The sequence below is a fragment of the Epinephelus moara genome, chromosome 9 (assembly GCF_006386435.1).
Source record: "Epinephelus moara isolate mb chromosome 9, YSFRI_EMoa_1.0, whole genome shotgun sequence".
NCBI lineage: Eukaryota > Metazoa > Chordata > Actinopteri > Perciformes > Serranidae > Epinephelus > Epinephelus moara.
The window spans coordinates 10,542,449-10,570,410 of record NC_065514.1 but is presented as its reverse complement, the minus strand read 5'-3'; the positions used below and the strand labels follow the sequence as shown (position 1 = coordinate 10,570,410).

Below are 27,962 nucleotides of genomic sequence, written 5' to 3'. Positions count from 1 at the left end.
AATTCCTGGAAACATTTATGAGGCATACACATGACAAAGCATTTACTTTTCAACACATCTTAGTGAGATCTTTATGAGACTATGTGACTCTAAAACAAGTCAGCGAGTGACTGTATGTAATAACCAATTATTTATTCTATTATTCCAGATGAGATGTCACACTACTGACAATAATCATGTATTTGTTTTAGCTCCCAACAGAGCTATGAAAAAACACTGTTTGCTATATCGTTATTCAAGTTACGTCACATAAAAATAAGCCAGAGAAGGCTTGTGTTCTGATCAGACCTGTCGCTGCATGTCAGTCTCAGTCTTGGATTATTAATGTGGTATCAAAAAGCTTCTCATCGGACTCTGAATTATTCTTAATGACATGCTCTGTGTTTGCACGAGGGGTTACAGGTAAGCGCCATGTCAGTCCTGGAGAAAGAGCGTCCATTAGAGGCTGATTTTAGTGCAGTTCAGTATCCTTCATTGGCCCAGGTCACCTCATAGTCTGGATACCGAGCCTTCAGCTTCTCAGTGGCTACGGCGTGGTTTGCTCTTCCATATCCCTGTAATGTAAAGTAACACATCATAGCTCCATTAGAGGTAGAAAATGACCATTTAATCAAGCTCAAATAATCATTATTTAACCCTGAATTTCATGATAATGTAAAAGGGGTCACTCATTCAGCAGGACTCCCTCACCATGGAGTATCCATAGACGTGGATCTTCTTGTCCTGTGGATCATGTTTGATCCTCCCTCCTCCGATACACTCACAGTCCAGGTCGCCGCTATTTTCCAGCTCCTCAGAAACCTTTTCATAGATGTCAGCTGCAAGAAAAACCCACCAAAAGACAAACTGACAGGTGAGCAACGCTGCACTTTCTGATTTCTAGATGTAACGGTGGAAAATACAGAAGGCTCAGCATTCCTGACAGAAGAGGAATTTGTGCCACAGATTTTTGGCATTAATATTTACTTTTATAAATAACAACTGCGACTGGGATTTCGGCTTTAACACATTTGTTTGAAATAAACTTGTGAATGAAGCTGCTAGTGTTTGAGTCGCCAACTGTCCATAAAATATGTTACTGCATCATCACAAATGGAGGCCGCCATCTGGTGTTTAGACGAGGTTGATGACTTGTTAGATAAACCTGCATGTGCTCCACTTCAGATGATACTTCAGATTATGAATACGCTCACAAATAGTCTGTAACTCCTGCAGGCCTGGGTAGTAAAACGCATGATAAATTAAACAAAGAAATAAAGGGAAACACAACACACATTGTTACGCGTATTTCCTTTTCATGCAAACCACAACACAGAAAACACAGTGAAGAGGTGTATTACACTTCAAATAATATCAGTTTAGCACTCCACTAACTTGACGGGGAAAAAGTGATTTAATCGTGTGGCTCTTATAAACTTTCTACATGCTACTGGACCCAGTGGATCAAATTATGATAGTAAAACAAGTCATTTTGCCAGGGTAGTGGCATTCAAAGAAAGTCATCCACTGATTTACAGATGTTTCATTTAAAATGTAAGTCAATGGGAAAAAGTCATTTTGGGCTGAAATTGTACTTCCACTGTTTGGCCACTACGAAAATAGGCTTCAAAGCCTGGTGCACTTCCTGGAGGCCTCGCCCGTATCGACAAATCAAACACCAGCTCTAGATAGGACCATCCACGTTTTCACGTCAGCCACCTAAAGCAGGGTTTATACTTCTACGTTGAATCGACACCATACCCTACGCTGTAGCCTGATGTGCACCTTCCCAGAATTATTTTATTTACTTTAATTTCACAGATAAGAAACAATAAATTGTGAAGACAATAAAGCCTCCACAAAAATAGCATTTTAAGTCTTGTGTGTGATTTATCCTGGCTTCATATGAGCAGAGGAAATGTCAGCTCATTGCTAGGCTAATTTATACAATGTAAAATACCATAGGCTTGTGCTAATGACATTAGCACATTGTATTTGTTTGGACAACGTATTTAGTATAAGACAGTTTTTTTTTCTGTGAACCTTATGAGATGCAATGGAGCTGAATTCTGTAACGTTACCTTTGTTAAATGCTGCTGTTGTCCCTGGCTTCATATGAGTAGAGGAAAAGTCTGCTAGCTGCTAGGCTAATTTATACAATGTAAAATGCCATAGGCTTGTGCTAAAAACATTAGCATGTTGTATTTGTGGGGAAAATGTGTCCAGATAAAGACAAGTGCTTTGTCTGTGAATGCTGCGAGTTATAGCGAAACTGATTTGTGTACTTGTGTTTGAAATTGTTGCTATTAAAACATGTTTAATGTGTGTTTTCTATCAACTAAATTGTACAGCACTTCACAGAAACCTGACTGCCGACTAATGTTGTGGAGGTGTAACTGCAGAGTGACGCAGACACACCATTGCACAAGTATAAATGCTTGCAACCGCGTAGGCCACGTGAGTAAGCTACGGCGTAGGATCTGCATAGAGCTGATGCACGAGTATAAATCTGACTTTGGTTCTCTTACATGCTTGGCATAGGTAGAAATTTCAGCACTGCAACCTCACCACTAGATGGCACTAAATCCTACACACTGGACCTTTAATTGCACAATACCTGACATAAACTGAAACTAATGATACACTGCAACCAAAATTCAAACACAGGACTGACTAACTCCAAAATGTAAGGTCTGATTAAATGAGAGTGGTGGTAATTCGGCTTCATGGTCATTTTAGAGGCAGTAATTTACTACAAAGGTTGTTTCTAGTATTTTGTCCACCATGTTTACATCCATGAGGATAGGCTGAATATTAGAAACACCTCTCAGTGACAAAAATCTATACAGCCTCCAAAGTTACCACAAAGTTGAATGAGCCCAAACTAAACATCAGAACCTCCATGAAGCTATGTTTTACTGTAAGGCTGTTGTGTTGGACTGCATTAGCTTATGCTAGGTACTCCGGACTCACCGTGGTACTCAGCCCAGCCGTATCCTCGGACTATATCTATCTCCGAGTCGTCTCCCGGCTCTTTGCTGTGAACTCTGATCAGGACGTACTTAAACACACCGGACGGGTCGATGTCTGCCCGCGGTATGTTGGCCATCAGAGCTGCAGCCTTCGTCTGGGTGCACATCTCCAGACCTGTCAGCGACACCACCAAAACACAAGCTAACAGACAAAATGTCTGTACTTTCACTACAGACGCCGTGTCTGTCTACACAGAGAGATGTACAGCTTCAAAGGACGGTTCTGTTCAATTATTTTAGACGTGATTGGACCCACATGAACTCACTACAACTGAAAACGGTTCCTCCACAGTCACAACTGTTCCGCCGAGCAGTAATAAGGGAAGGACTTCCGGTCACAGCCTTCAAAATAAAAGTCAACAAACATGCTCTGAATCCTCATGTTAGCTTTTTACTTAGATTTTTCTTTTATAATAATAATAATAATAATAATAATAATAATAATAATATAAAAATAAAAGATTATTCATGCCTTAAACTTGTGAGGAAAGCTGGAAACTTTCTATTTGTGTTTTTTTATGTTTAATTTTATTGTCTTTTCTTTTATTTCACTTAGTTACTTGACAACGATAAAATTACTCTCCATGTCTACATATGGCAGAACTCTATGTTTATGAGGTGGGAATTATTTGTTTGAAAATATAATTTAACTTTACAGACATTGGAGTATGTCTATTTAAATTTGCAAAGATTTGTTTTGTTTTATGATGCAAAAATATAAATAAATAAATGTTTTAAGAGGAAAAAAATAAACAATATTGCAGGTCCAAACCTAAACCATCCAAACAATAAGCAGTACTGACTACAAATAGACTTACAATTTAAGTATTTTTAAACCACAGCTATGAGCAGAGTAATTTGTCTCTAGAAAGTGAAATTTCATCATTTATTTTATTTATTTATTTCTCATTTATTTACAATTGAAAGTCAGTTTTTGCAATTTAATTTCAGTTCATTGAGAACTGAATGTGGAAGTATATGGAGAGTTGGATTTTTAAATACAGTTTCAGAGCAACTGAATTCAACTGCATAACATTACATTCAGTTTTAAGCTTGCTGGAATTCCCTTTCAAACTAATACATTCAATTTCAAATTATGGTATATATGTTAAATACAATTATTCAAGTCTAGCAAACATTAAAATGTTAATTATTTGAATTCAGTTTCTGGTGACACATATTGCTGCCCGCGAAATCATTTAATCATATTTTATATTTACATTAATCGTTTTATGTCATTTACCATTGTTATGGTGCAAACTATTAATCAAATCAATTAAGTCTATATCTATTTAGATATTCATTGATTATTATTATACCCTACAATAATATTCTAACTATTTTACTGACCCCAATTACTGATCTATGAATTCACTAAGTTGGAGGGAAGTTCAAACGACATACAAAACTGACATACAATTAAAACCCCCGCTTTTATTTTGACGGCAACATGACTATGCCGGAAGTTATCGGAACTAGCCGCACACTTCCGTAAAATAAAGCATTCTGGTAGTTGTAGTCCAGAGCAAACCAAGGAAGGAAAGATGCACAAAAATGAAAAGGACCCAAACACAGTAGCCTCATTGTACAAAGGAAAAACAAAGAAACATTTATTTTGTTATCAGGAGCAATTAACATACAACGTGAACACACAGAGAGCAATGTAATGTCACGATAACTCAAAACTCACAATGACTTAATATTAACTACGCATTTACGGTGGCTAGTGGCCTACTAGTAAAAAATATTGGTACGGTATAAAATTAGTTAAAACTATTTGTCACACTTGTTTCATCTGATATTTATTAAATGGGTTGACAGCCACACATGTTTAATGACACCAATTTTCACTAGCATGAACCAAAACGTATAATGCCACAGCAATAGTTTGAAAGATGCCACATTAAAAATAAAACAATAACATGCAGAGGCTTTAATGGAGCTAAAATAATCTCGGAAGTTCTTGAAAAAGGCGCCAAGACACTGAATTGCTACGACCAAAATCTAAATTTAGAGTTGCCTTTGGCTTTTTATGCCAGCGCACCTGAGCACATATTGGAATGTCTTGATTTGTTTTTTCATTTTCCACCTCAGCCTATAATGCAGAGGGGATGGTGCGATAAAAGCAACACAAGTAGTGTGTAATCTAATCGAACAAAAGAGCCTTTAAATACCATATTATGGTGGAAAATATAACACAATGCAGTGCAACAACACACACACCAGATTCAAAAACAACTACTGAGCTGAATTAACACCTGTTTGACACGTCGACTAAAACTCATCACTACTTTAAACCTTAGTGATATTTGTATCATCGAAAGTAAGTTAATGGATTCATGACTAAAACATGACAAACATTAACAGTGTATGAGTCAGTGCTGTAGGCAGGACCACCTAAACCGAGACCAAGTCATGACCAAGACCAGAGTGTATTGAGACCAAGACAAGACCAAGAATTAGAGGGGGTGGGACCAAGTTGAGACCAGACCAGTGCAAGTCCCACCCTGCATGTTACACTTACGATAAAACATAGATCATGCAGACTCCTCAGACTGATCTGAATAATTCATGATTGGTCTTGAAATAAAATCCAGAAAAGAAATAAAACCAAGACAAGATGGCTGAGTCCAAGAAAAGATTGAAACCTTAAAAAGTAATCTCGAGACCAAGACAAATCAAGTACAACACTGCTGTGAATAAATATGTTTTTTTGGCAGATAAGATGCGACTGGTGTTCAGCAACTCAGTGATATATCATTCATCTCTGTCTTTTCAATAGGGAATGTCGTGCTCTAGTTTAATTTGTATCAGCAACTGCTGTGTCATCTTACATTTTATTATAGGTATCAAGAAAACGAAATGTGTATATGAGTGAGTGTTATTCTGAAAACACAAGTTTGACCATTAAATCTTAGTTGAAAGATCCCATTTTCTGTCCTTACAGACTAACACTCAAAATATATGTTTAATAATATCTGCCGAGTGACACAAGATCTATAAGAAAAAAACATATCTGCCTCATAACGAAAGTTTTTGAATAGACTGTGAAGAGTTTGTCTCCACCAGGAAATTGTTATAATATGCAAACGCCTGCTGTTCACCACATCTACATGATACTTGTTATTAAAAGTTAATGTGGGCAGACTCAAATGTGATAAAACTCTTACCTGAAAAACATCTTTCAATACAAAAAAAAAATTAAATAGTGATTACATATTAAACTGGTAGTCGTCTCCATAGTGTGCTTTATATTACTTTAACAGTGCTTCAGAGTATAGTCACACCTTCTACAACAAAACAAAACAAACAAAATATCGTTGTTGTTTTTTTTACATTCCATACAATCAGAAAATGGTTTCACTTTTCAAGAATAAAAATTACATTCAGACCTCCCCTGTGGTGCCAATGCCACCAGCGGAGTACTATGTTAAACCCACAGGGCAGTCAGACAGGATTTGGTCAGTGACACATTTTCATTGTGTTGCTCTGCACTCCAGCATGTATGAAGTTTAAATCTTGACTTTTAGCTTTAATCGAGGATGTTTGCATCCACATCAGATGATTTTAGGGTCAAGGTATCTCCAAATAAAGGGATTCTAGTTATATAATGCAGTCAAATTCATATCAGTCTCTGAGTTTAGGATAACAGTCCTGATCACCTCTGAGTCACAGTTTCATTTTTACATCCAAATACTGGAGTACAGAGCCGACACAAGCAAAAACGTGTCACTGTCTTACTGTTCAGTGACTGCACTGTGTGTTGTTAGGGTGTCTAGATGGCGCTTTCACTGCCTCCTTTCTTCTTCCCATCACGAGCTCGAAGTAAAATGAAGACCAGGACTGCCACGAGCAGGAGGACGAAGAGAAAGATAAGTGTCCCCCACGCTCCCGGGGTCAGGGCCTTCCTCAGCCCCACTGTCTCTGCCGGCAGCAAACTGCTCAAACTCAGCATGTAGCCCAGAGCCCAACCCACCGAGGCGTCTCCTGCCTGGAGGATCAGCAAATGATTACTGCAAGTTAGTGGGAAATGAGTCTAGAGGATGTACTTAATTGTAAAGTGGTGATGAAGTTCTCACCTTCTTCTGGAAGGAAATGCGTGGGAACGATGCGTCATCGAAGCCGTATCCTCTCAACATGAGAATCTTGAGAAACACAGAGGAAGCGCAGTAGTCCTGCAGACGAGACTTCTGCCGTGGAGCAAGAAGCAGCATCTGGAACAAAAACCAAGACTGAGTGTTTAGCATGTTTCTAACCTTTATAATATTTCCATATGGTGTTCTTTATATGCTGCAAGAGATATCATAAGCAAAACGAGCAGTCGATGCAATGGCCGACCACTTCTGCCTTGGAAATGCAGTGTAGCAACGACAGCCCCAGAAACACTGATTCTGGCTTCCAGGATTTGTTACATCACAAACCTGAGGAGCCAATCGTGTCGACTTGCAGGGTAGGGCTTTCCATCACGCTATGTCGAAACGAGGGGTATCAGAGGAGAAGCTAGGTGTAGCTATGTATCAATACTTTGCAAGTTAAGTTTCACTTTCGCTTGAACTTCTCAGAGCAGACGAACAAGGCTGATCTAACATTAGCAACACAATGAGTCTCATGCAGGAAGTGATTTACAGACAATTATTCTCTTATCATGGCCTATTTGATAACGTAATCAGTCTGATGGCTCCTGTTATCAATTACTGTCTAAAGCAGAGAGAGAGGAGCTGCAAGGCGACTTGGTTGACAGTGTTTCCTTCTGCCTCCCCAGCAGTGGGAGAGATGTGCCTTAACATGCAGCAAAGAGAGGTGATCATCGTCTGCGCAACACCTCGCCATGGACCACCATGTGCACTAAACACACCGAGGGTGCGAAGCCCGCTCTACTGAACCTGTCGTGCATGAAACGACAGACTATTGAAATAAGGAAGAGAAGGAGGAGAAGTGGTGCAAGGAAACACATCAGCCCTAAGCTTGTAATAAATACTTTAATATCTAAAGAATATGCTATATAAACTAAGCATTATTTCTTTGTTGTAACAATGCTTCTTGGCAATAAATCTTATACCGTTGGAAAGCCTATTTATTTCCCTTTTAAATGGTGCCACATTTGTAAGGAACATGAATTTGTGGGATGAGCAGCAGAGCTGAGTATGTGGATTGCGCCCATGTAAAATTTGTCAAATCTTCTCTGTCGATACCACACAGCTTTTTTTTTTGCTGTTGACTCTTGTTTGGTGGATTGGATGATTGAAGTCTGAAGAAACAAGACATATTGGCAATTTAACAATTTATTAATTTAACAAACAGGAGCCTCAGTATCATGTGGAAGAACCATAAACAGCCACAACAGCCTGGCACCTCCTCTTCATGCTGGTCACCAGCCTGGTCACACACTGCTGTGGGATGGCATCCCATTCTTCAACCAGCATTTGTCGCAAGTCCCAAGCTGATCCCACAAATTTTCAGTGGGGTTGAGGTCAGGACTGCTGGCAGGCCATTCCATCCTCTCCACTCCCAAATTCCGGAGGTAGTCTCTGATAAACCCTGCTCTATGGCGGTGAGCACTGTCATCTTGGAGGATAGAGTCTGGTCCCAGAGTGTGGATATATGGGATTGCCACTGGTTGCAGAATTTCTTCTCGATATCTCTCTGCATTGAGATTGCCTCAAATGAGGTGCCAATCAGGCACCTGATTGTCAGCACCTGGGGGTACCAGAAGCTCAAAACAAGAGTCATAGCAACAGCAAGAAAAGCTGTTTGGTATCGGCAGAGAAGATTTGGCCAATTTTTCATGGGTGCAATCCACATACTCAGCTCTGCTGCTCATCCCACAAATGTATGTTCCTTACAAATGTGGCACCATTTAAAAGGGAAATAAACAGGCTTTCCAACGGTATAAGATTTATTGCCAAGAAGCATTGTTACAACAAAGAAGTAATCTACCAAACACAAATTTCCTTACTTGATGGGCTTAGTTTATTTCTTTTACAGTAGAAATTTTGGGCTCGAGCATAAAACATTTGTCGTAGGTTGGGCTCAGTTCAGGCTTGCACAGAAACTGTGTGGGTTCATGTAGGATCGGGCCTGATTTTTTTTGGGTCCAATCAGAGTCTACAGTGCATACTAAATAAAGTAAAGGTGTAGAGATACATCTCAGCCATTTTAAGGCGTGAATGGATTTATGTCATGGAAGAAATATCCAAATATCTCATTTAGATGAGCAGAGATATGTTTTAGGGGTATTATTAATGCCGAAGGAGGGACTTTAAAAATGACTCTTACCTGCCCAAACAGGGGCGTAAATATAGACAGTGCAGGAAGGGCAGCTGCACTGGGGCCCATGGGGTAAGGGAGCCCATAGAGAACAGACACAAAGGCAACATAAATAAAAAAGAACATTACTTGTTTAAAAGTCATGCCGCACACAGTTTGGGCTGCCTCCTCCAGTTGTGAAGGAGTGCTCACAGTGATGCTGGTGGTACTCTGCAGGAACGAGTGAATGTAGTAGAACGCAGAGAACGCCTGGTAGCACAGAAAGAGGACAAAACACAAACGTCAGACTGATGCGGCACAGCTATGTAAGCTATAATCTTTGACAGAGCAGTCAACGCCTGTCTGTGGGTCAGACTATGATCACTAACACTGTGTGTGTACCCCTTGTGCACAGGCTGACCTTTAGTCTATAATGCTACCAGTGTGCACAACCCCTCTGTCTGCACCATCTACTCCCTCCAGCCTTTCTTACCATGAAACTACCGCTGACATTTGGCTGGAAGACTTTATCAAAGGAGCACTGGGAGAAGGGGCAGCTGTCGAAGGAGAAGATCTCAGACACGTTGCTCTGACAGTGTTCATAATGTCCGCTGCCTTGTATTATCAGAGTAGCCTGGGAGTTGTAGGAGCTAGGTTTGTACTTTTCTGTGCACGGAGAGTTGAATATACTGCTCAGCGGTAAAGCTCTGTTGTGGCCTGCAGGATAGCAGGGGTGAGTGACGAACTCAGAGTAACCCTGAGACTGAGAGACAGAGAGAGACAGAAAAATACTATTACAATTATATTCTAATTATGCACATTTGTAATTATGTACTTTGTATGCTACCATAAAACTATTATGAAATACAACCATTATTATCTTACCAGACTGTTTTCTTTTTAATTTATCACAAATAATATGTACATAAAAAACACAATCTCATATGTTGGTCTGTATATCCAATAATGCTGCAGTAGATATACTTTTATCCACCAGGGAGCACTGACAAGTTAATTTCTCTGCTTAGAAAATAAAAACAATTGTTTGATGAGGAAATTTAAAGGAATACCTCAACCCTAAAATTACCATTTGTTTATCAGTTCCTCACCCCATGTTACACTGATGCTGTGAAGAAAACTTTGTTTTTCTTGGATGCCTCCACGGTGAAAAAAGAATCCAAAAATGGAGACACTGATTGACGAGTTGAAGTCATAAAGGCCCGCATTTATTAACAGTAAAGCTATATTAGAACATCTGTTCCCAACACTCAAACAGACAGCCCTTTCTGACAGACTCCATTGACAAAAACAGTAAATTTTAAAAGGGAGAGGGCGGCACGATGATGCAGTGGTTAGCACTGTCGCCTCACAGCAAGAAGGTTCCTGGTTTGAACCCTGGTTTGGGGGAGCCCTTCTGTGCAGAGTTTGCATGTTCTCCCTGTGTCAGCGTGGGTTTTCTACACGTACTCCAGCTTCCTCCCACAGTCCAAAGACATGCAGGTTAACTGGTGACTCTAAATTGTTCGTAGGTGTGAATGTGAGTGTGAATGGCTGTCTGTCTCTATGTGTCAGCCCTGTGATAGTCTGGTGACCTGTCCAGAGTGTACCCCATCTCTCACCCAATGTCCAGCCACCCCGCGACCCCCAACAGGATTGGTTACAGAAAAAAATGAACAAACATGGGAGATGCTCATCTGTTTCCCCAATTATTTAGTTTGTTTGTGTTATTGTGTGACTTTGGTGAATCTGAACTAGCCCTTTAAAATACAAGTCACACAATAGCACAAACACACTAAATAATTAAGGCAACAGTAGACCAGCTGCTCCTGTGTTTAATAGAATAAAATTACTGGCTTTTAAGAGAGCACAGACTAAGTTTTACTGTCCGTTCAGTTCCCTGTCAGAAAGGCCTGTCTGTTTGAGAACTATTGAGCATATGACTGGATAAATGAGACTTGGATTATGCTACATGAGTTGTGTGAGAGTTTGTAAACAAATGCTTTAATGTTTTGTTATTGTTAAACTTGGACCCCTTTTACTTCAATCCTTCAAGAATTTTTTGGATTCTTCCGTCATAAGAGGCATGGGAAAAAAACTTTTCCTTCACAAATTCAACGTAACACAGGGTGGGTAATTGATATAGAGATACCTTCATATGTTTCATAACTATACATAAAACTGTAATCAGGGTTCTCACACATTTTCATGGACAAACAAAATCTCAAAATGTTTCCATGACTTTTCAAGGTCCCATAATAAATTTAAAAAAGCTTGCCAAACTAGTCTGGATTTTTTTTAACATATCAGATTATCAGAGTCAAACTTTATTTTAATATAATTTCAGAACACGGGGAAAAAAATGAGGAAACATACTTGATGGTCAACTAAACGTACAGAAAATTAATTTGCCGTTATGTTACATTACGTGGAAGTTACCCAACTATTAATTCCATGACTTTTCCAAAACTTTCAATGATTTCTACTAATTCCACAACTTTTCCAGGCCTTGAAAATGTGATTACGAAATTTCATGACTTTTCCAGGTTTTTCATGACCGTGGGAACCCTGTCTAATATACAAAACATAATGTCTGAAATCTGCATGTACATTCACAGCATATTTTACAACTCCATCCATCCATCCATTTTCATCCACTTATCCAGGGCAGGGTCACAGGGGCAACAGGCTGAGCAAAGCACCCCAGACGTCCCTCTCCCCAGCAATGCTTTCCAGCTCCTCCTGGGGTACCCCAAGGCGTTCCCAGGCCAGTCGAGATATGTAATCCCTCCAGTGTGTTCTGGGTCTGCCCCGGGGCCTTCTACCAGTGGGATGTGCCCGGGACACCTCCAGTGACAGGCACCCCGGAGGCGTCCTAGTCAGATTTTACACCTCATGAAGCTATATGTTCTAATAAAACCCATCACTGTAGTGCTACGAGGCCTGGGTCTGTTTAACTCTTTAGTGTTGCAGCTCCTAATTCAGTCTGGATCTGAAAAACAATTAGGACACTATCTGAGTGTGGCACGTTACACTACCTTCACTATATGAGCCAGCAGTCTCTTGAGGACCTGGTCCTGCCCGTAGCACAGGAAGCTGTGTGTGTACAGAGAATACTCGTGGCCATAAAGACGCAGCTTTCTCATGTCGCGTTCGTCCTCTACTTCCTCCTGAGTTGCAAATGTTATCTGGGTGGATGCCCCGCCAAAATCAAGCGCTCCCACTGTGGGCTTGCCGGGGCTGAACCAGCGCCCCACAAAACCATACTGTGAGGACATAATAAGGGGACAGAAGCAGAGGGTTATGGGCTTTATTCCTGGTTATTATCTCCACAGCAGCTGTCCATGTAACACACATGCTGATAACAAGCAGATATCAGAGGGATTAATGATAGACAGTGTGATCACAAGTATGGAGAGGCCACTAGGTGTCATCAGTCACCCTCTAAATAAGACAAAAAGACCAGAAGAGACTCCAGTCCCATAACCTTTGTAACAATTAGATGCAAAAACAAATCTTTTTGATGATAATTTGACTTTTCTCAGGTCAGCACGGTCAGTGTTAATTATTTGTTCATATTAACATCATATTTCGATGGATTCCCAAGAAGGACATCCAGCTGACGACATTTTTCAACCATAACTGGACGTCTTGATTGGACGCTCAAACAACTGTCACTCAGCGTCTCAGTGCTTGCTGCGTTATGGTACCTTTATAAAGTTCTCTAAGAGATAGTTGACGGTGACCCAGCCGTACGCCCCCTCCTCCTGACCGCTCAGTATGGCCGCCCCCCGGTAACTGAATGGGTAGGACTGGATCTTGTGGCCCACTTCCTGCAGAATCTGAACTGACAGCTCCGGGCTGGAGATGCTGGTTGGGAGAAACAAGAGATTTATTTTACTACATTTGTTAACAAGGTACAGCTGCAGCAGGTAACGTTTATGGACGCTCACTCAGGGATTGTAAAACGCTATGTCACACTCACTTAATACTCACTATTTTACTCTCCCAAGCTTCAGGTTTGGCTCCTGACCTCTATAAAGGTTTAACTGACCCTGATCTGAAGGCTGGGTTTACTCCTTGAAGTTTCGCAGAGACGCCACAGTGAAATCAGTGGCACATGTTTGTCTGCAGGACCAGATGCACCAGCCTGATATCAGTTTCAACCAGCCTACCTGACTCCACCAAAGCCTCCGAGAGGACTCATCCCAGACAGATAGCTTCTACGCTGGCATCTTTTGATCTGTGAATAGTTTCGAAGTAGTTTCTCCTTTGCATGGAGCAAGTTACGTTTATCATAACGAAAGCTATAAGACTTCATCCCCAATTCTGTGCCTGAATTCCCTCAACACACCCATCAGGCTAATTAACAAAGATTTAGTGTAAGAAAAGGCCTGAGCTGCAGCCAGCATTGTTATCAACAGTTAAATCAGTTCATTAAATTTTATGTTACAATTTTATGTTATTAAGTTACAGTAGTGGCAGCATTTTATGGGTGCAAAGGGATCCTGACAGATCAAAATAGGCAAGCTGTGTCTTGTCTCGCACTCAAATTTTAGCTTTTGGACTCGTCCAAGTGTGCAAATGATTTACACTTTCACCTCTGACTGAGTGATCAGGCAGCTGTTTTTTTGCTGCATATTCTCATCAAGTCAAACCTCACATGAAGGGATGGTTACAGTGTCTGAGTGCTCTGTTAACACCCCTTCTTTGTGCTCTCAAAGCTTCATGCAGTCACACTGTGTTAAGCCCTATTAGCCTGGGACTAGTCTTACCAGGGGGCCTGATGTGATGTAGAAGTTATCTCCCCATGTCTGTGCTTCATGCTGCATGTTCGCTTGAGATAAGTGAAGTCTGTATTTTACTCAAATTTATGGACTTTTCTCTGGATACAATGTGCAGTCATTTGTAACTTCACTCTACACAAAGCAGAAACACCACACAGCACCACTAGCAGCGATATACAGTGTTAACATCGTTTTTATTTTTTAATGTGGGTTAAAGGAACACTTCACCTCCCTGCATGGCCATGTCAATATCAATGACCCCGTGTTAAGTTGTTCGTAAAGAACATGCCTCCACAGTGACCTAAGAATCCAACATTGGAGAATATTCTCCACCAATTAAAGAAAGAGGGGGCTGCATTTAATGACATCAAAACTATATCAAAACATCTGTTTAAAAACTCACACACAACTCAGGCAGTATAATCCATATCTCACTTATCCAGACATGCGCTCAGTACTTCACAAACAGATAGCCCTTTCCAGTGGGGAACTGAACTAAAAGTAAAACTTCTCCATGTTCTCTTCAAAGTCAGACTCCAGTGAAATAAACAGTAATTTTACCTCCCTGAACACAGAAGCTGTGCAGCTGTTTCTGGTGTGGAATCGAGACAAGTTTTGCTTTTATTTCAGTTACTCATCGGAAAGGGGTGGCAGTTTGGGAAGTACTGAGCATACCACTGGTAAAATGAGACTTGGATTATACTGCTCGAGTTGTGTGGGAGTTTGTAAATGGATGTTTTGATATAGTGTTGCTGTTGTTAAAAGCTGACCCCTATGACTTCATTTGATCAAGAATTTTCTCTGAAGGCATGACAGAAAAACAAAATTCTCTTTATGAATTCAGCATAACAGGGGATGGGTAATTAATACACCAATTGTCATTTGGGGGTTTGAGTATTCCTTTAAACAACCCAAAGTGATTCTGCCACGCATTGTTACATGTCATCTAACGCCTAGTTCATATTACACGATTTTCACTGCGATTTTGACGTCGCAGAGGATCTTGAGAGCCACCTTGGGTCTGAGGTGAGTCGGCAGATAGTCTGCCACGACGAGTCCTCATTTGTGAACAAGCCTACGAGCAAGTCGCCCCCTCGTCTGTGACTGGGACTGGATATCTGGCATCCTAGAAAACTGGAGAAGGCTGACACGACTGACAAAGAGCATCAGCCAATGAGAGGCGGGATACGTCCCACGTCAGCACGCAGGAGGACGGAAGAAATGTGAGGAGGACAAGCCGCAGGGTTGCCAGGTCCGCTTATTTGCCGTGACTTTGGGCTTGTTTCTAAAGTGGAATTAGTTATTTGGGCTTGCTCTCTAAACGTCACCTTTCTCTATATATATCCATCTAATAAGTTATTTAAACGCATGATAGTCGCTTCTTTTGGGATTGTTTCCATAGCCCTGGTTGCTTCTTTCTCTCCCAAGATCTGGCAACACTGACAAGCCGGCAAGCAACAACAACAATGGCAGCGTCCACAGGATCACGGGGAACGCGTTGTGTTTGGACCCAGGCCCTGGAGGCAGATCTGATTCAACACTGGGAAGAATATCCATGCCTTTGATGTGTCGTCTCCAAGTTTGGTGACGTCACCGCGTTATCTGGGGTCGCAACGCAGTTGGCGAGATTCCTGCTGACAGAAACACACGTCGCCAGGTATCAACACTCAAAAGAATATGATAGTCTCCGCGACGCAAAATCAGGGTGAAAATCGTGTAATGTGAACTTGGCTTAACTCTTCATCTTTTAAGATTTCGCTTGATCTTTCTGCAAATGGGTGTGCATGCCCTTTTGCACCCAAAATGCTGCCAAAAAGTTCATTTATAATTTCCAACGCAGTCTCCATAATTGTTGACAGGGAAAGAAGCAGAAAATAGGCACAGAGAAAACAAAAAAGGGATGCCAAAATGTCACACATCTAGAGCTAGTTCAGTTTTGTTTACAGCATATTACCTTTATCTTTTTATTTTAAAATAAAAATACCGTACCACTGCTTAAGAACTTTTATAGACAGCAAAATCAAGAGGCACCAAATACAGTAGTTCATATGTTGAAGGTAACAATATAAGTATGTAACAATATATACTTGTATTCTCATGCAAATAAAGAAAGAAAGGATGGGTATCTACAAGTCTCATATCTTTACAGGCCACAGACAGCTCTGAACGCAAATTATGTAAGTATGTAATACAGAATAAGATTACCTTTAGTCAAGAGCATGTCAGTATAATCCCCGTGAGACAGGATGTCTACACGTGACATATGTTTAACTGCTGGTTTTTTATTACATAAGGTATAATTGTGCTTTGAAGAGCACTTTATTGTGGGTGAACTTTGGGTTTTATTATTGTCACAGTGTATAAAAGGATTATTATGGGGCAGCCTTACATTCATAGAGCTACAATGGAGATTAAGTTCTGTGTATGAAAGCAGAACAAAGTCTCACATACAAAAAAACAAAGTCAACACAGACAAAGACAGTCTGGCCGCACACACACGCACGCACACGCACACACACACACACACACACACACACAACACACACACACACACACACACACACTGACTCACTTCAGAAGCCTCATGCCAGCTGTGGCTNACACACACACACACACACACACACACACTGACTCACTTCAGAAGCCTCATGCCAGCTGTGGCTCCCAGGTACACAGGTGTGAGCTGGTGTCTTTCTTTGGGGATGTCCTTCACCGCCTGGTCCAGACAGGCCTCTAAGCTCTGCCCTGCTGCTCCCTGATGGCCCGCATAGCTGGAGATGCCTCCGCCTGAGCCAGTGATTAACAAGATAAAAAAACCATCTCATTACATCATCGACATGCACAATCTTGTTCCTGTGATAGCTGTTGAGCACATGTATCATGATGCAAATCATCGATCACACCCACAAGACGAGAGATCTCACAGCTCCCTGGGAAAAACTGTCTGACAATCCACTGGCAACTGAGAGTGAACTTTAATAAAGAAACTTGTAAAAAAACATATTTGCTATACTGTTACCAACTCACTGATAATAGACTTAAAGGTCCAGTGTGTAGGATTTAAGGGGGTATGCTAAGTACATTTTCTTTGGTGTATAATCACCTGAAAATAAGAATTGCTGTGTTTTGGTGACCTTAGAGTGAGCTGTTTATATCTACATCTATAGTGGGTAGTCATGGAGATCACCATATTTCACCGCCATGTCTCTACAGTAGCCCAGAACAGACAAACCAAACACTGGCTCTAGATAGGACCATTCATGTTTTCATGTTTTCACATCGGCCACTGTAGTAAGAAGCCCTTCCGGGACGCGCAGTGTCAGAAAAACAAGACCTGAAATTATCAGGTCCGTTCGTATTGGCAACACATTCTCACTCCAATCTCGTCACATATCGACGTTTGGTCATGGACCTTCCACATTCAGATACGACGTCGTGCAAGGTACCCTGGGTGCTTTGGTTGTTGATGTTCTGGGATGCCGTGTCAAGTTCTGCCTGTTACATGCATTGTCTTCTTTTAAAATACACTTTTGTTTTCACAAGAAATTTACCGTTTGCATACGTCTGTCAAAATAAACGCACTATGCCAGTACAACAACGCAAATTGACTTGTTTTCCCTCCAACAACAAATGTACATGATTGGGTTTAGGAAAAAACAACAGGGTTTGGACGTAGAATCTTATCGCGTGCGAACACCGCTCTCCTGGGTGAAAGGCTGAAGGACCCGTCCACCGCCCCTCCTGCACACCCTATCAGGACTTTCACCACCTTAACTATAGTTCTTTTCCCGCAACGTTTCCCCCTGATGCCACCGAGCACCGTTAAACAATAATGGCAACTGGTCGTGTATCACACCGACCTTAAAGGATGGCCGTATTTCGAAGACTTCGGAGTGAGACCGGATTGGTTTTGGAAAGGATAATTCAGCTCCCCGTTAAAAACCTCCTGAAAGTCTGATTTTAAGTTATTAGAGAAAGAAAATGAGCAGACATTAGACATTAACGGCCCACCTGCTAAACAGCTCCAAAGTGTTTTTACTGATTTTGATCACTAAGTTTTGGAAAGGAAAAGACGTCTGTGATTAATTCTGCTCCTGGTAAAAACCTCCTGAACTATGAACAGTAGAGGAATTCTAATCAGGAGAAGTTTCAGCTGGCTGCAATTGGCAATCCCCACTACTAGACGCCACTAAATCCCCCTGAATCTTACACACTGAATTCATTCAGAATGAAATAAATCTGAATGAAATCATTCGGAATTAAAGTCTTTCCAGGTAGTTTACATGGGAAATATTCATTCCGAATGAGGGTTTACATGGGGGATCAGCTTAATCGCCTTTAATCAGGTCTGCGCAAGGTTTGGGGCAGGGAAGGTTTCTGATTGGATAGAGGGCGGGGCGGATGTTACGTGTTTACGTTTACCGGAAGAAAACACTGTAGTCCTCGCTCCAGATAACAAGATGCTTGGTGACGCCGTTCTTAGTGCCTTTTTCGGGCTTGTTTTGCTTATATTCTTGAAGCAGCAGTACGACAACAACCTTGTTCTGCTAATGCTTCGTCTGTTGAGGAGGAGAAGGGAGGTAGAAGGTCAAAGAAGGGAGATAGAAGACCGTGCTTTGGCGTATGGAAACCGGTGAGTACAACGAGTCCGACTGCTCTATCTCAGCCCGTTGCTATGCGCGCTATATACGTCATTGCGCCAGACGGGCAAGGAAACGAGCATGCGCAGAAAGACCGGAATGAACTTAAAGAGGAATGAGCGTTTACATGCACACAAAATTCTTTCAATCGGAATGACAAACGGAATAAACCACCCCCCTTAATCGGATTTAATTTTCAATCGGAATGACCGTTTACATGACCACTTTTAATCAGGATGGCCTTTCATTCCGATTAAAAGTGGAATTAAACTGTCCATGTAAACGTACTGACTGTGGGGACATTTTATATACATATATATATATATAATTCTCAGACATCCATCTAAGGTTCAAAGTTCACGTCTGACTGTGACATTTTTACAATCATGAGGCATGACAGTGTAAACACCATGTTCATGACTAATTGAAGGAAAAAAATCATTTGTTTATCTGAGCCAAGATACATAAAGAGCCTTTGGCAGGACAGGAGTGGCAAAGCACAGAGCTCATCCCTGACTCATTTCTGATTCAGATGATTTGCTTCACTAGCTGTGATAATATCATCCATTCACAAGAAAACAGCTGGCACTCTTTCAGATCCCACCCGCTGGTGAATATAACAAGAGAAAGAATTTTCTAACGCCATTATTTGGCAGTCTTAAAGTGACTGAAACAAACAGTGCAGTGCTCTAAAACGAGGAGCGGAGGGTCATACTGAGTTCATGTTCCTGGTATAATTAACTATCACAAGATTAAAGGTATGCTTCACTGAAAACCTGTGTTTTGCATATAAAGAGTTCACACCCTGAAGGCTTGAACAGAGGCTAAAATGTTTGCTTGGTGTTTACAAAGGATGGTCGGATGATTCTCAGCAGTTGTGCAGCTAATGGGGGACTGAAAGCAGCAACAGAAAAGATTCCCATGTTTACTAGGTGCAAGAATTCATTAGGCAACAGGAAACAGTTGCATGCTTGCAGAGCTGGTCATGTAAGGGTTAAAAACACTTTGCATAGTCAATGCACTAGCACTTTAACAGCCTACCTCAATTACTTTTAAGGGTGGACTTTAATTGTCCTAATTCTGACTCAGATGTTGGACATAAAAGGAATTTACCAGTTGGACACCTTCATTACTTCAACATGACGTGAGTGCAGCATTTCAGGAAACAAGCGGCTACTCGGAGAAACCAAACACTCTCGCTGAAATATGCTAAAATATACAGCTTCAATTTGTAGCTACAGTATAGCTGTTCAGCCTGCTAACTGTGCTAGCATCAAACAGAAGCCACATTTGGGTAAATATAAGCAATAACAGATTTTTGTGTATCTTAAGAATGTGTTGTGAATCTGAGCTGACTACAGATGCTCTCCTTACTTACCCTCAACGTGACATTCACCGTGCTGGGTGACGACGCCTGTGCCATTTTGCTTATCTGATGGCCACTTGTATATGTACAACGCGGTATGTGAAGATCCGGCATCCAAGACGATCCCATACTGCAGAGAGAAAAACAAAACATGAAGAGAGGTAATTGTGACAGCCTTGGAAATAGGAGTCAGGGTCTGGGTTAACCCCTAAACCCCTTAGGGACTGTTTGTTATGTAAGGGAGGGCAGGGGTTGGTGTCAAATGGTGGAGGCACGTCAAATTAATTTTTATCACTGGGGCAAAATGTATGTTTTGGCTTAGGGGAGGGACATAAAACTTTAAATGGTTGTATTTTGTGTTTATGGTAAATCGCCTTGATCCATGAAACCTGCCGGCAGGTTTGAAAGACATGATTTTGTTTTAAAAATCACCAGCATGACACCATTCATCATAGCCAGTGTGTGATGTGTAGTCACCTTTCACAGTGGTATGATCTGCCACTGGGCAGTGTCAGTTTCTAATGAGGCCGGACAGAACCTTTCGCAGTGTTACGATACGCCACCAGTCAGTCGGACGTCACCTGTCATGGCAGTATGATACGCTGATGGGCTGCGTCAGTTAGAAACACCACCAGTAACAACGTAATATAAGGAGCTTGAAAGTCCTAATAGGGTGGGTGGAAGGGGTGGTGGATGGGTACATGAAAAAATCCCGAACTCTCACCTGAGGCCCTGGTGCTCGCTTCCCATATGAATGTAGAGCCAAACCATGATGTGTATTTCTACACCTAACAACGTGCTTTTGTTGACGTCCTGACGCAGATGCAGGAGGATACCTAGTGCGTAATATGTAGACGTGACTGTCCATTGACAAAGCGGCGATATGTGACGACTTGGGATAAGAACGTGTTGGAAGTGCACATACAGCTCGTGTGATGATGCAGTTTGTAAGGAGGCTTTGCATTTTGCTTAAGAAATCAGCTGTTTGTTTTGGTGATAACGCTCATTCCCTCCATGCCGTTTGTTGCATTGTGTTGGCTCCAATATCTACATTTGGTGGGAATATAAAAAGATACGGTTATTCATGGTGGAGAGAGGGTCATGTAGTCGCTCAGGGAGGCTCAAAGAAAAGTATCTGCAGCTCCCAGGAGGGTCAAGAACACACACACACACACACACACACACACACACACACAAAACAACACCCCCTTATTTAACAAACCGTAAGAGCATGAAAGACAGCTCCGATCGTGGCTACATGACCTTAATTTTGGCATCTGGAAGGCATTTGGCTGCAGACTAGGTTTACTAGTAATGTGGATCTTCAAAGACGGCCCTCGGGGTGTTATTTTACACCACTACACATTTGTGAAGGACTGAATCTGACTGCTATTTCTATAAACACTTTGGACTTTAAGACATTTTATTATCGCTCATCTCCACCTTTGTGAGACAGGAAAGGTTCTCTGACTTGTATTTTACAAAATAAGATAATAATTATAAGAAATAATTATTTTTATTAGGATATTTTTTGGGGCTTTGTGTCTATATTTGATGGGACAGCTACAGCTTGAAGGGGGGCTAGAGAAAGGGGAAATGACATGCAGCAAAGGGTTGTGGGTGGGATTCCAGCAGGGACACAGCCTTTGTACATGGGGCGCCTGCTCTGCCAGGTGAGGACGTGGGCGCCCTGAGCTTTGGAATTCTATACACAGGATTTACAGTTTTCTGTTGGGCTGCATAAGGCAACAGCAATGCAATATAAATTCTAAAACAAACTAGTGTCCTACATCCAGTCAATTTTGTGTGATAAAGTAAAATTCGTTTTTTTTTTATAATTTGTGACATCGCAAACTAACAAAATGTACACATCAAAATATGTGTGGGAGTGCTCCTGAGGCATGTTCGTGCATTGAGGGCAAAGATCAGTTCAACACACAGACGCTGTTTCGCTCTGGAACTCGTTAACTCTCCTGAAACATCCGATATTAAAGCACAGATGACAGCGATGAAATCCTGGATTTTTGCTATACTTCTCAACCTGCCACTGATCTGTCCCAGTCATCCTGGATGTTATTATTCTTATCACATTGTTTAAGCATGCCATTGTGTTGTCTGGAGGATTGTTCCTGTTTCATTCAAAAGCAACTGCAACATCAGCAGGCAGTTAAGGATAAGGGAAGTCCGTCACTATATCTGTAAGAGGAAATGAGAGAAACAGAGGGTCGGAGACAGGTCGGGGACAGTGTCATCTGGAGGACAGTGTGACAAGACGTCACACCAACTGAAAACCATTATCTATGAAGTCTGTACTTGATAGATTAGGGGAAATGAAACACCCGAACTCCAACGCCCAATTGTACTGTATAAAAGCTTGCAGTAGATGCTCCTCACGGAGCCTTTTCTCTGTAACCTCATCTTGTGTGTTGCTCTGTGAAACGCTCCTCTTGTACAAGATAATAAATTCTGTTAAACTCTGATATTTCGGCTCCGGTCTCTATTGTCTTAAAGGTCATTACAAACAAATTCTTATGACACTGGAAATGAACTTTTTACTGTTCAAATTTCACATTGAGGCACATAAATAAAAGGCATTCAGTTACAGTTCTGGTTGCAGATGCAGATCAAGCACATATGTAAGCATAAGTATACAACAGGAAAATGGTAAATATCAAGGAGCAATTATCCTCCTACAGTTTGGGCTGTGTAAGGTACAGTTCACCCCCAAATCAAAACACAGATTGTTCCTTTTACCTGTAATGATATTTATCAATCTAGACTGTTCTGGTGTGAGTTGCTGAGTGTTGGAGCTATCAGCCATAGAGATAGCGTGCATCTACTGCTAGCTCATGTAGCACAACTGCACTAGCTAATGCCAAGAAAAACCCTATTAATGTTTACATCTGGTGCTGTCATGGGCATGAGCCTCTCATGCATGTGTAGATCCACAATTCCCTCTGCATGTTGGTATGCTTGGTGGGTGTAGTTCGGTAAAAAGAAAATAGTTCCTACACAGAGATGCTTACAAAAAGGTCCGTGGGTTATCTTGAGTCACCAGGTCATGATTTCTGAAAAGGGACATTGCTGTTGAGTTTTTCAAATGTATATTTTTGGTGCTTTGAGCACCACAAGCTCAGTGCCATCCAGTATTCGAGAGAAGGCAGACATCTCTACAGGCGATATCTCCAACACTCAGCGACTCACACCAAAACAATCTAGACTGATAAAAAGCACTACAGGTAAGAAGAAAAATGTGTGTTTTTGATTTTGGGATGAACTGTCCCTTTAAGTGCTTCACCATTTATCTAAATCATGAGAGGAAGTATTCTATTAAACATGAGAAAAGCTAGTACTGACTTTCCCAGCTGCGACTCACTGTGATGAAAAACCTGTTGCCCTGACAGTGCTTACACTTTCACTACCATGCAGAATAGTAAGTAACTTTAATCTCTAATTAATTAAAGGGAAACACTCAGAATGTGTGTAGAAACCCAGTCATGCAAGAAGGTATGTGACTGATGATCCAAAAGGAAAGGGGCCCCACACACACACACAAACATAAAACCACGTGTAGATACACACACACATAATTACACACTAATGCATTTGTGAATGCACAACTTTCCTAATATTACAACAGGTGAACAGCAACATCGGGTGGAAGCCTCGTTATTGCTCATAATATTTTCTCATTATTGCTGTGCGGTGAGCTGTAAGGACTCACTCCAACACTTGCCAGAAAACACAGAGCAGCTCTAATGAACTGTTTTGTCCTGTCGTTTGATAAACTATGGGAACTGTAGCGCTTCTGTCCCTGAAAATGTGAGAAAACCCCTTTTGTGTTCTTTTTTGCGACCACACTGAGAGTGAATGAAAGGGCGACTGCATTATACCACCAAGAAAGGAACCACGGGATGTGTAGCTCGTAAAACAAAAATGAGAGAGCAGAGGAAACAGAAGCCAACATGTGCAGCAGTCCTGCTTTGAATGCCTTTGAGCCTTCATTTCCGCTCTGAATGTAAGGCAGTCTCTTAAATCGGCAGGACGCTCCACAGGTACAGGCTTTAACATGATATGTTTCATTACGTGAGGTCACCTCTGATGGCTGTTTCATGATAGGCAAAACACCCTCACCTCAGCTGAACTGCAGCAACAGAGGGATGAGTGACCAAGAGCCAAACACACGGATATTAATCGACTGAAACTGGAGACGTTTTCACATTTCATTTCATTGAGTTTCTCTGGAGTTCCCTGCGCATTTTTTTCCATTATCCATCTGAAGTTCAGTTTAAATTTTGGCATTCAGTAAGTATTGATTTGATGATTAGCAGGTACAAGATGTCAAGATTAAAGCTAGACTGGTTTATGCTGTTGTTATTCAAATCACTATATTCAAATATGAATGAGGTCGTACTTACCTGTTGATGTATTATTTCTGAAACAATTACTGTGTACACTGGAGATCAACATTATCTCTTCATACAAATTTTACACCTAGAGCTCTTTTGATTCGGCAAATTATTAAATCCATGCTTAAAAGGCAGCAAGGCAGGTATTGTGGTGTGTGTACCAATATAAAAATGTTTCATGTATAACATACAGACCCCAGGAGTTGTCACGGAGGGGAAAAAAAAGCTAATTAGTGTGCACCATTTAGTAAATTGTTGGTTTAATAATTTGTGACAGTAAACGCCTTTGGCGCAAAGCATTCAGTGAGCTGGAAGCTTGAAGAAGATGACAAAAAAGACATTTGTAAGACACTCCAAGCTGGGTTTTTATGAACTGGGTGACATCTGCGGTATCATCAAAGGTTTTATGGACAAACAGGCTTAAGAGATCTCAAAGACAATACAGTGTTGTGCTTAATGATATAATTAGAAATGCACCGTGAATGATGAGTCCTGCCACTAATGTGTATGGTTATAATTTTACAACAACATTCAACATGTTCAAATTATTTTTTAGTAGGATTGTTTTGACCACAGATAACAGCGCAGCGCTGCCCCGCGATTGAACTGCCTCATACTGTTAGCTACACTAGCTGTACAGTCAGCTCATCTAATGCTAATGGTAAATTAGCAAGTTAACATGACTGACTGATCAGTTGTTTCATTAGAATTAAATGACATTATGTGATTAAAGGTAACGTGAATAAAACTTCCAAACATTTCCTTGTCTGTAAATATGATTCCTGCCTCAGTCACCTCAGATAAGATTTTCTTTGGCAATAAATGATCCCACATGATGTCACAACATCTTCTAAGTCTGTCTTTTGTTTTTGTTTTGTTCACTCATACTGGTGCTGCACTATGAATCGCAATCACGATGTCAGGCTGTGTGATTACATAACTGCATGAAAGGCTGCAATTTGCGATTTAATGTAAATAAATGTTAACGTGTGTGCCTGTGAACGGGACTACGTCTCCTGTAGTGTGTGGAGTTTGTGGTCATTATGCCCACAAGCTATCCTAGTGTGTGCAGCACGTATGGTCAGGTGACCAGCCGGCGTGCAGCAGTGACCAACATGGACACTGAAGAAGAGCATGAGCACAACCAAGAACAGGCTGAGTTGGTGACGAAAAAAACGCAACGTCCATTATATGGCGATACTTTGGATTCAGGTACGGCGACATTGAACAGAGACAGCACAGAGAAAAGTAGGAAGAATGCATGCGAGAGAAAGCCAAGCCGAGTAACGTTAAAGACAAAGGGACAACTGAAAGCCGCCAGAGCCTCATAAAACAACAACAAAGCACAATTACACAAACATTTGTAAGTGTCACGCCATACACCAAGACCTCAAAGAGACACAAGGAAATCATGGACTCCATGACAAACAATATAATAACAAATGAAATACTGAGCTGAATTTTTCCTCGGGTTTGGCCCACTTGACATGCTGCTGTGTTGTGCTATGGCATGCTGGAATAGGTCATTTACGTGACAACTCCTGAACGCAACACAGGCTCCGCTCCAACTGAGTGTGTGTACAGTGTCGTGCTGCGCTGCTGTGCGAGCAGCGTGTTTGACTGTGCATAACAGTAGTCTGTTGATGGTCATTTACACACTGTCAGGTCAGGTCAGTGCCCCTCTAATATAATGTAGGGGAAACACTGAATCAAGCAAGAAGACTCATGATACCATTTATGTATTATATTGTAATCACAATCGCAAATCGCAATATTGTCCACCAAAATTACAATCGCACACATTGCCAGCTAAAACACTAAATGTGTTAAACCATCTGTGCAAAGAGTTTACCATGCTTCTGACCAGAATTACAATTTATTTGTCTATTTATTTTATATTTATTAACATTATTTTTATTATAATTGTTTGGAATCTACCTCAGATTTGTTAAAATGCTCCGCAGTTGGCAAGTGTTGTCATATACTGACAGTAAATAATAGTCTAAGCCAGTGGTTCCCAGTTGGTCCAGCCATGAGGTCCAGTTTTCTCCTTAGTCATTATTAGCTCAAGGTCCACACAGTTTAATATATTCAGTGTCATACTTGCATTTAGCCATGTCACTGAGCTAGTTTACTGTCTCTGTTAAGTAGCTGTCTGTTAGTCACTCACTCAACAGCAGGGAACAGCACTTGATAAATGCAGCTCTGTGCTGGAAATTCACTGTACTTAAAAATAAAGATTGTTTTTTACAAACTAGACACGTTTGCGGGTCACTTACAGTCCATTCAGAATGGAACCGACCCACTTTTGGATCGCGACCCACCAGCTGGGAACCACTGGTCTAAACCGGATTAAGCATATAGTTTCTTAAACTTTAGGAGCAAAAATCAGCCAACTTGAATGAAATAGTGTTTTTTTTTTCATTATAATTATTGATATCAACTGATATGAAAATTTTCATCATGATAACTTTTTTCATTGCCGAGCCCTACACTGGACCTTTAAATCTAAGCAATACACAGTGAGTGTGAAGTGAATATGAGGGACATAATGGCTTAAAGATGAAAATCAAATCAAATTAAATGAATTATTTAATCAAGAGCACAAATTGTTATAATTATGTTGTTTGTATATTTACTTATTTTGCTTTCAATGACACCCCCTGGGCTCTGTAATAATTCACACGTTGTAAGAGATAAAATCTAAAATAAAAAGACTTGATATTATTATTGATTATTGATATTATATTATATTCAATATTGTCACACCTGGACTTCCATATATTTAAGGTCAACAGCTGAGCAGAGGAGATCGGACAAACTCACGGTTCTGCAGAAAGCAGAGGATGCAAAATGCAAACTTCACACGGGGAAACAAACACGAGTAAACAACATCCAAGCACCGGTGCCACAGATTTTTGTCTCACACATTTTTGTCTGCACCGTCGCCCGCCAGCACAGCTTCGGTTACACTATATCGACAACTTAACACGCTGACAAACACTGATCCCAAAATACCCAACGGAACCGACCTTACCATGAACCCCGGAGCCTCCTGCACGTCTTCAGTGGGGATAGTGAGGAGCAGGATCGCAACAAGTCCAAACACCAGCAGTGCGATGGGGACGACAGGGTGAGCGGAGCGCTGAGCCATGAAGCCAAAGTGTCAAGTGCAGCGCGTCTCTGCGCCGGCTGCAGATTTCAGCGGTGACTTAATAGCGGCCAAGTGGGAGAAGTGGCTGATGGCTTCCCGCTATCACAGATCGCCTGTGGTTCACGCTTCACCTGCTGCCTGCCTCCTGTTTTACATTTCACTTGAGATAGCAAAGTCTGACCTGAATTTATGTCCCGTGCGCAGCCAAGTCCTCCTCCATGCGCCTGAAACCTACTCCTCCTCGGGTGGTGAATGGAAACAGCTCCAAGGCTACTGGTGCCATGGAGGGAAAAATGTTTCTATTGTAGCTGCTGGATAAACTGCTGCTCATTCACATTCACAGCTACAGTAT

General features: G+C 41.3%; 2 protein-coding genes across 2 annotated transcripts; both read right to left on the bottom strand.

The window, feature by feature from the left end:
• Window positions 1-2: 2 nt before the first annotated feature.
• Window positions 3-3,339, bottom strand: phpt1 (phosphohistidine phosphatase 1). Its single transcript, XM_050053377.1, has 3 exons — window positions 2,953-3,339; window positions 691-818; window positions 3-554 (listed from the first exon to the last, which is right to left on the bottom strand). The coding sequence occupies exons 1-3, from the start codon at window positions 3,116-3,118 to the stop codon at window positions 462-464; spliced, it is 387 nt and encodes a 128-aa protein (XP_049909334.1). The 5' UTR covers window positions 3,119-3,339; the 3' UTR covers window positions 3-461.
• A 1,251-nt stretch (window positions 3,340-4,590) lies between these two features.
• On the bottom strand, window positions 4,591-27,962 carry entpd2b (ectonucleoside triphosphate diphosphohydrolase 2b). Its single transcript, XM_050053325.1, has 9 exons — window positions 27,494-27,962; window positions 20,060-20,177; window positions 16,678-16,828; window positions 12,965-13,124; window positions 12,293-12,520; window positions 9,751-10,020; window positions 9,408-9,527; window positions 7,091-7,225; window positions 4,591-7,002 (listed from the first exon to the last, which is right to left on the bottom strand). The coding sequence occupies exons 1-9, from the start codon at window positions 27,608-27,610 to the stop codon at window positions 6,787-6,789; spliced, it is 1,515 nt and encodes a 504-aa protein (XP_049909282.1). The 5' UTR covers window positions 27,611-27,962; the 3' UTR covers window positions 4,591-6,786.